This window comes from Arachis duranensis, chromosome 5, assembly GCF_000817695.3.
Source record: "Arachis duranensis cultivar V14167 chromosome 5, aradu.V14167.gnm2.J7QH, whole genome shotgun sequence".
NCBI classification, from domain to species: domain Eukaryota; kingdom Viridiplantae; phylum Streptophyta; class Magnoliopsida; order Fabales; family Fabaceae; genus Arachis; species Arachis duranensis.
Genome location: NC_029776.3, coordinates 3,105,797 through 3,115,792, shown reverse-complemented (window position 1 = coordinate 3,115,792; position 9,996 = coordinate 3,105,797). Strand labels below are relative to the sequence as shown.

General features: G+C 39.6%; 1 protein-coding gene across 1 annotated transcript; it reads right to left on the bottom strand.

Annotated features, from left to right (window-relative positions):
* Nucleotides 1-896: 896 nt before the first annotated feature.
* Nucleotides 897-2,060, bottom strand: LOC107487286 (probable L-type lectin-domain containing receptor kinase S.5). The gene is given in 3 exon segments (XM_016107905.2): nt 897-1,411; nt 1,414-1,486; nt 1,878-2,060. Coding segments are annotated over 3 exon segments (771 nt in total).
* Between the last annotated feature and the right edge of the window lie 7,936 nt (nt 2,061-9,996).

Genomic DNA, 9,996 nt, shown 5'->3' with positions numbered 1-9,996 from the left:
TATTATGGTATTGTTAAGTTGTTTTGCTGGCTGGCTATGGATATCATAGAGACCATGCGTTGCATGCTAAGTACTATTCATTTTGCTAATTATGGTCATGAAAGAAAAAAGTTGCTATATATTGTTAATTATAAAGATAATGCATCCCCATAAATCTTGGCAGGATTACTTTGTCAATATTCAGGGTTGGATTATACTTGTATCACTTTAAAACTACATGATTAAATTATAGAATTAGCCATTAATAATTATATTTATTGAATAAAGCTACTTAGTATATGTTGCATTCTTTAAATACGATTTTTTTTTTCATTCTATCTATCTGAGGCAAAAAAAAATTTTTCATAATAGTAGAGAAACAATAATTAAAATTATTTAATGTCATATTTATAATTTTATGTATATAATATATATTCAATAATGTGGAATGAAAGTATTTAACAAGTCGAATATATATATGAATATTTTAGTATGACTATTTTATAGTAATTATAATAATTTAGAAAATATTGGTAAAGATTAAATTATTTTTATTTTTAAATAATATTTTTTTAAAAATATTACCAAAACATAAAAAAACTCCTTTAATTTTAACCAACCAAGTCCATCTCTATCTACATATAAGAAATCAGCAACGTGCAAAGAAGTGTGTATAGAAGGTTCACATTGCATAGTAATCCCTATATATCTACCAGAGCAGCCACTGGATGGACATGAGGCATAGAAAATTTATGTGCAGTTTACTTAATGTGAAGTTGATAGTTGATAATTGTTAAATAATTTGATAGATTTGACTACATTATCATCTAATCACTTTTATCTATCAACTTCACATGAAGTTAACTACACTTTAGTTTTTACCATAGGATTAATATTCTAAATATATACAAGAGACATCAACGTGCAAAAAAGGCTGTGTTAATAGGTGTGTAATCAATAGTGGCAGGTGTGAGTGTATTATTTAACACTGGCCACACAAACGCGGGCTTGAAGAGAGGGATATAAGGAACAGGCATTAACCCAGATATAATCTGAACTATTTCTTGCATCTTAGGCCTCTCATTCGCAATGAGATGAGAGCATGCCAGCCCTAATTTCAGCATCATCTCTACTTCTTCACCCACATAATGATTCCCAAGTCGGGGATCTACTGCATCCAGTAACCTTCCTTCACGATACAGGTACCAAACCCAATCCACCAACAAGTTGTATCCCTCAATCCTTGCCCATGCTCGCTCACCACACACCACTTCAAGCAACACAACCCCCAATTCGTACACATCGGAGTCACGCGTGGCTTTGCCTGTATGCAAGCACTCTGGTGCAATGTATCCCCTTGTGCCTGCCACTCCTTCCAACTCTGCGTACGAGGTTCTCTCATTCTCAATTGCGCGTGCCAAACCAAAGTCCCCAGGCGTGCATTGAAATCAGAGTCTAGCATTATGTTACCCGCTTCCAGATTCTGGATTTGGACCCCAACGTCCACCTACACGCACTCAAGACCGGACTCAAGCCAGGAAAGTTCAGAGAACAATAGCGATCACCAAGCCCAAAACATTGGAGGAATTTCGAGAAAGAGCTGCAGGCCAAATGGAGATCGAGAAATTACGCGAGGCACAGAAATCAGACAAACAGCTGACCAGAAAGGAGGAAGAAAAGACATTCAAGTCACCAAGCAGGAAGGATCAAAAGAAACCCTTCAAGCTCACTCCGAAGTTTGATTCCTACACCAGATTCAACACAAAAAGGGAGAACATAATCAAGGAGATTCTCAACGCCAAAATAGTCAAACCCCCAGCTAGAGCTGGAAGTTATCAAGATCAACGGTTCGTAGACAGAAGCAAGCATTGTGCTTTCCATTAGAAGTACGGGCATACAATGGACGAATGTGTGATAGCCAAGGACCTGTTAGAAAGGTTAGCTCGGCAAGGGCTCTTAGACAAATACGTCGAAGGACGGAAAAGCAGAGAAACCAAGAAGGAGCCAGAGGAACGAACAACAGATAAGGAAAAAGGAAAATGGACAACAATAGATCCTCCCAGAGGAGTCATAAACTGCATATCCAGAGGATATACAAGAGGGGGCGAAACAAGCTCGGCGCGAAAGAGAAGTTACTGAGCAATGTTAGCAATCGAAGGAACAATACCTACAACAAAACATAACATGACAGAACCAGAAATAATTTTTGGCCAGGACGACCTAGCCTCAACAGGCCCAAACCTCGACGACCCAGTCGTAATCTCCATCCAGACAGGAGAATTATTGGTAAGAAAAGTCATTTTGGACCCAGGTAGTAGTACTGATGTGCTTTTCTATTCCACCTTTATAAAAATGTAACTGTCTAAAAAAGCCATGCAACCATCATCCGGAGAGCTGGTTGGGTTCTCCGAAGAAAGAGTTCCAATAAAAGGACACATATGGCTAAAAACAATTATGGGCGACCCCCATTGATGAAAACTATTGACATTCAATACCTAATAGTCGACTGTCATAGTCCTTATGACATTATTCTCGGTAGACCCGCCCTGAATAAATTCAGAGCGGTGGTATCCACATTACACTTGTGTGTTAAGTTTCAGGTACAAAACAAAATAGCAACAGTACATTCAGACCGACAACAAGCTCGGCAATGTTACAACGCCAGCCTAAAGAAAACTAGTGCACAAACAGGGACTAACCAGAGGACAAACGCAACTCATACAACATCCGAGGTTTTGACCCTTGCAGAACTAGACCCTAGAGAAGACTTCCAGGAGAGACCTCAACCAATAGACGAACTCCAAAAGATTCCTTTGACTTCAAAAGACGAACAATTCACTTATATTGGGCGAGCATTAGAAGGAGAGGAGAAAAATAGGCTCATAAGAGTACTCCAAGACAACGCCGACCTATTCGCTTGGACACCAGCAGATATGCTAGGAATAGATCCAAACGTAATCTGCCACAAGCTTGCCATAAACGGATCAAGCAGACCAGTGGCCCAGAAGAAGAGAAACCTCGGGGCCAAAAAAACAAAAGCAGCCTTGGAACAAACCAAGAAGCTCCTCAATGCTGGTTTCATTAAAGAGCTCCGCTTCACCACATGGCTCTCGAATGTAGTAATGGTAAGAAAAAGCTCAGGTAAATGGCGCATGTGCGTCGACTTTACGAATTTAAACAAAGCTTGTCCCAAAGATGCCTATCCCTTACCCTGCATTGACAAACTGGTAGACAGTGCTTCTGGGTTTAAAAGCCTGAGCTTCATGGATGCATACTCTGGGTACAACCAGATCCTCATTCATCCGGAAGACCAAAGCAAAACGGCTTTTATAACAGAGCACGGAAATTTTTGTTATAAAGTTATGCCCTTTGGCCTTAAGAATGCAGAAGCAACATACCAACGGCTAATGGACAAGGTCTTCCAACAGCAAATAGACGGAATATAGAAATATATGTAGATGACATGATGGCAAAGACTTCGGAGCAAGGATCACACTGCGACGACCTACGAGAAGTTTTTCAACAAATCCGAGTATATAACATGAGGCTCAACCCGGAGAAATATGCATTTGGAGTTCAAGGAGGGAAATTCCTCGGATTCATGCTGACCTCACAAGGAATTGAGGCAAACCCAGAAAAATGCGAGGCTATACTCAAAATGAACAGCCCAAAGACAATAAAGGAAGTACAGCAACTAGAAGGGAGAGTGGCCGCGTTATCACGATTCCTACCCGTGGTAGCAAATCGGTCATACCATTTTTTCCAGACAATCTCCAAGAACAAAAAGTTCAACTGGACAGAGGAATGCGAGCGATCTTTCACAGAGCTTAAACAAATACTATCATCACCACCAATACTTCAGAAAGCAGAACTCGGTAAACCATTATTTTTGTATCTATCTATTTCTTACCATGCTATAAGTTCAGTGCTGGTCTCTGAAACAGGAAAAACACAGAACCCAGTATACTTTGTCAGCAAAGTTTTACAACCACCAGAAACCAGGTATCCGAAGATAGAACAACTCGTGTTAGCCCTGGTCACAACAGCGAGGAGACTAAGACAATACTTCCAAAGCCACAGTATAATAGTCAGAACAAATCAACCGCTTCGACATATTTTAACTAAGCCCGAACTAGCTGGACGTTTAACGAAGTGGTCCGTCGAGCTCTCCGAGTATGACATTCAATACCAACCTCGGAAGACCCCAAAACTACAAATATTGGCCGAATTTATCTCCGAGTTAACAACTGATCACAAGCAATCGGATCAAAACTGGAAACTTCACGTTGATGGTGCAGCAAACAAAAGCGAAAGTGGAGCAGGCGTAACACTAAAAAAAGACAAGCAGGTTATAGCCGAGCAGTCACTACAATTCTCTTTCCCAGCAAGCAATAACCAAGCGGAGTACGAAGCTCTCCTAGCAGGACTAAAGCTCGCCCAGGATTTGCAAATACCTGAGCTCACTGTATATTGTGACTCACTACTTGTCGTCCAGCAGATCAAAGGCGACTTTCAGGTAAAAGATCCTTTGTTAGAGAAGTACTGGCTCATAACAAAGGATCTCATTTCAAAATTTCAGAAGTTTAAAATCATCCACATAAACAGAGAACAAAACACAAGAGCTTATGTTCTCTCTAAACTAGCCACGACAAGGCTAACACCACATACATCACCACTTTCACAACTAACACTGGAAAAATCGAGCTCTGAACTAAATAGTGTGTTGAGTATTATACAGGTGAAGGACTGGAGAACACCTTTTCTTCAGTACATCAAGACAGGAGCCATCCCAAAGGATGAACAAAACACGCAACTCTTCCGAAGAAGAACAAGCAACTACACAGCAATAGGAGACAATCTATATAGAAGAGGATTCTCATAACCTCTCTTAAAGTGCCTCAACAAGGACGATGTTGAAATAGTAATGGCAGAAACACATGAAGGAATATGCGGAAACCATAATGGCGGCCGAGCTTTATCAACCAAGATATTGAGAACAGGATACTACTGGCCAACAATAAAAAGAGATTGCATGACCAAAGTAAGAACATGCGACAATTGCCAGAAGCATGCTAATATATCAACAACACCCGCCGAGAAGCTGCACACCTTGGAGATAAGTTGGCCTTTCAATAGATGGGGACTAGATATCCTCGGCCCCTTTCCGAAAGCGCCAGGACAGGTAAAGTTTCTCTTGGTGTCAATAGATTACTTTTCCAAATGGATTGAAGCACAACCCCTAGCACGAATCACAGCCGAAAAGGTAAACTCTTTCCTTTGGAAAAACATCATATGCCGTTACGGCATACCAAGGGAAATAATTTTCGACAATGGAAGGGAGTTCACAGACCACAACCTCGCCACTTTTTTACAAAACTTCAATATTAAACACCATTTTAGCTCGGTTGAACATCCTCAAACAAATGGCCAGGTAGAATCAGCTAACAGAGTTATTTTGCAGGCCTTAAAAAAGAAGTTAGATGACATAAAAAGTGAATGAGCAGACCTCGTACCAGAAGTCCTCTGGGGGTATAACACGACAATCCAGTCAGCAACAGGAGAAACCCCATTCAAACTAGTGTATAGGGCTGAAGCCCTCATACCCGTAGAAGTCGGGACGACTAGCTTGAGAGCTGAGCTATATAATGCAAGCAAACACAACAACGAACGACTAACAGACCTAGACCTAATCGACGAAGAAAGGGAGATAGCAACAATAAAACAGCTAGCAATGAAGCAATTCATACAAAAGCGACACAACAAAAAGGTCAACCCGAGGACATTCGAAGAAGGAGAACTTGTCCTCAGAAAAATAGAAGAGGCAAGAAAACCACAAATACACAGAAAGTTAGCAACAAATTGGGAGGGCCCGTTCCAAATTTCTAAAGTGCTTGGCAAGGGAGCCTATCAACTAGAAACATTACTAGCTAAACCAGTACCAGGAAACTGGAATGTATCCTCTCTGAGGAAATACCAATCGTGATGTACATCAAAGCGGATGAAGGTACTCTTTTTCCCATTTTGAGGTTTTATCCCGATTAAAAAGGGTTTTACTCAAAAGGGTTTTAATGAGGCCGGACGCCTTACCCAATCAATTCAACGCAATAAATTCAAAACAGATATACTCTACTATGACTATGATTCATAAAGCCGCAACAATCAGCAAAACAATTAAACCCCAAAAACACTATTCTATCTTATCCCCGATACTTGAACTGTCACTTTGTTTGTCAATTTCATCATCAATCAGCTCGCCATTAACAATGATCTTCGTCGCATCAAGCTTGGAAGCATCAACATAAGGGAACAGAGCTCGGACCTGATCGGTAGCTCGCTCGAAACCTTGCGCAAAAGCTTCATACACCTCACTTTCTAACTCTTTCACCCGAGCTGCCAACCGACCATTATCAGATTTCAAAACTTTACTAGCCTCAACCGCCACACCATGAAGACGCCTTTCCTCGGCAATTTCCTCCTCCTTTCCTTTTAGAGATGTAGAAAGCTCAATAATCCTCTTCTCTTTCTCTTGAACAGCAGCAGACAGCTCAGAAATATCAACAAAATCCTTAACTTCAGATTCAACAGCAAGCTCTTGAACCCTGCCAATAGCAACCAGCCGAGCACCAATAACTTGTGACAAAAACCATAAAGAATCAAAAGCATTACACATAAAGGCGAACACAAACAAAGAGATCAAAGTTACCTGAAGAAAACTACTCATCCCAGAACGACCAACCTCTTCAATCATCTTAAAGTCGTCAGGGAACCGACAAACCTCATCAGCAAGAGTAGCGAAAGGAAAAAACCTCGACCATAAAGACCTCATGTCATCATCCTCACGATAGGCATGGAGCCTCTTTTGAGACTCATACGCTGCTTCCACAATAGGAAGCGCAGGAGAATTCTCTTCCTTACTCTCAGCCTTCTCAGCACGAGTCTTTGGCCTTTTTCTTTTTTGACGAGGATTGGCCACAGTTTGAGCAACATCATCACCACCCTTACCCACATTAGTTGTTGACCCTTCTTTCTCGTTTTTCTTCCTCTGACTGAAAAACGATTTTAGTCCAGCAGTGGTGATAGTGGGGGCTTTTTCAGCTGCAAGCAAAACCACAAAATCAAAAATGTCAATAACAACCATTCCATCATACCAGGAAACAAGGCTAAAACTATTTACCTAGATAATCCAAAATGGCCTCCTTATCTGAATCCCACTTCAACAAATCCGCAACAGACAACAACTCTACCGACTCCTCTAATAAAAAGTCCAATACAACATTGTCATCAAAAACACTATCGTCAACATCAAGCACTTGGGCAGGTTCGGGAGACCAAGAAAGGGGGAATCTCTCCTCTAAGAACTTGTTCAAATAAAAGGGAAACTCATCTTCGACACTTCTAACTTTAACAAACATTGTTTTAAAATCTTTGAACGATGACTTATACAGGGAAAACACTGAACGACGCGGATGGCTATTAAGGTTTACCCACAAACCACGCTTGACCCCTTTCGATTGAAACAAGGAGACGAATACCCTCAAAGAAGGAGGATGCTCCAGAACGCTCATCAAGATCTCAAAAGCACGCACAAAACCCCAAGAGTTAGGGTGTAACTGGGAAGGAGCACAATTCAACCAAAACAACACACCACATTCAAAATCCGTGAAAGGGAACCTGACACCAAGCTTAATTAGTAAGCAAGAGTAAACATAAAAGTATGACCAACCCTCTACTCGCTCGCACACACGATCCCCTTCCTCACAAGGTAAAAGCTCTATCCTAATCCTATGTCCCTCCCTAACCTACATGTTAGAACCTAACACCTTCACAGATTCAAGATCATTAAACCTAGACACATTGTTTCACCTGTTCACTAACCCAACTACAAGGATCATCCTCTACCACAATAACCTTACCCTTTTCCATGAGAACTGAACAAACGAAAAATAGGAAGAAAACAGAGGAGAAGACCGAAATCCTTCAAAACGAACCTTTGATACTCATTCTTTCTTCCTCTTCTGATAGCAAAAGCAGTATCGAAAATAAGAGAATTAGGAGTTACCTATAACAGTCCTAGTAATAAAACATGGGGTAGTGAAACGGTTTCCATATCACAAGTTAAAACCGCTCCGATCTCAACCATCCAAAAACTACAACAAAAATCAATGGCCAGGATCACACGGGAAACTGCATAGAGAAACTCACATCAATCATTTCAGCGCGAGAAACGAAACGGCAATTAAATGCCCACTTTCCTCTTTCCCAAGGAAACCAATTCAAAACACAAAGCCTAAAAGCCACGACAACAAATCCAAGACCAAGGGAGCAAAAAAGCTCACCCCTGTCCCCTCAAGGACACAGGGCGACTTTGGGGGCTATGATACGTAGCCTATTAACTCGGTCAACAAAGTATATCTCGCTGAAGCAGACCCCAGTCAGCTATCATATCTCACCAAATAGAATCAAGTAAATAACTAACGCCAAAAAATCTAAGAGCTCCAACAGAACACATAATCTCAACTGACTAGGATTAACATTATCAAGATATTCTCGGCAAACACGGAAAATCCCTAAACAAACTCCAACTAACTCACTCCTAACATCTATATAAACAGATAAGTAACTATGAATAAGAAGGACAGGTTACAGAACACACTCACTCTCATTTTATTATCACTTTCTCACATAATTCACATTCTTTCTTGAGCATCGGAGTGCTTTTTGCAGGTGCTCCCAGCGCTGTGTTTCTCCTCAGCCGAAGTATCACTCATCCATCCGAGCACTGTGACCCGCTGGAAGGACTGTCATACCTCGACAGCAACAGGACATAACAGATACAAATTAAAATAATAAAATTAAACCAGGTTTGATCACTTTATTGGTTTCAACTTTCAACACTCCAACGACATAGCGCATTCACTGATCCCTCTGTATATTGTAGTGGCTGTTCTAATACTTGTAACCATAGGTATTATCAGCATCATTCATAAATTTGTGTATTGCCTAGGGGTGGCAATGAGTAAGGTAGGGTAGGGTTTGAATCCAACCCTAACCCTACCCGCGGGTTGAGTTTTTAACTAACACTCAACCCTATCCTACCTGCGGATTGAGAAATATCCAACCCTAACCTTACCCGCACTCAACCCGCGGATATCCAACCCTACCCGCGAGTTGACAAAAATGGAGGCCACTAGATTGTTAAAAATTGTATTTATATTTCATTAAATGAAAAATATATTTTATAAAAATAAATGAACAAAATTTACAAATTTATGAATTTGGTTCAATGGCCAAAAAATTTTTGCACATAGTTAAAGTCCTTGGTTCAACTCCCATGTGCGGGTTGGTCAGACAAAACGCTAGTGAACACATGCTGTTACAGAGGAACACTCCCTAAGGACAAGACCCAGGTGGCTGTCAAGAGGTTCTTGAGGGACAAGATCTCTAGCACACACGTGATTTCTTGGCTGAGCTCACCGCTTACTTGGTCTCTGTATTGAAATTGGTGGAAATTTATATGGTTGTCTTGATGTAAAATTGATAATTAAATATTATTAGATAATAATTTAATCAAAAAATTATGTTAAATGTATATTAAAATTAGTTATTAATATAAAATACATGCTAAAATATAAATACATATTAAAAATAAATTAAACTTCACATGTATTTATACATAAATACATTAGTGACTGATTTTAATATACAAATAATATTTTTTTTAATCAAATATATCTAATTATTTTTTGGTTATCAACTATCAACTCCCTAAAAAAACTATATGTGAGTCTCTACTATTAAAATTTCATTTAATAATAATTAACTGAGTATATTATATATTATATTCTATTATTTTTTTTTTTACTAATTTGATGATAACTTCTAATGTCTTAAATATTTTTTTTAACATTACTATTTTTGAAACAAATTCTTGACTTCTTTAATATCTAAGATTTTGGCATAATATAATTTTTTTAGTATTCATGAACGTTGAACACGATAAAATTAACATTTTATGTA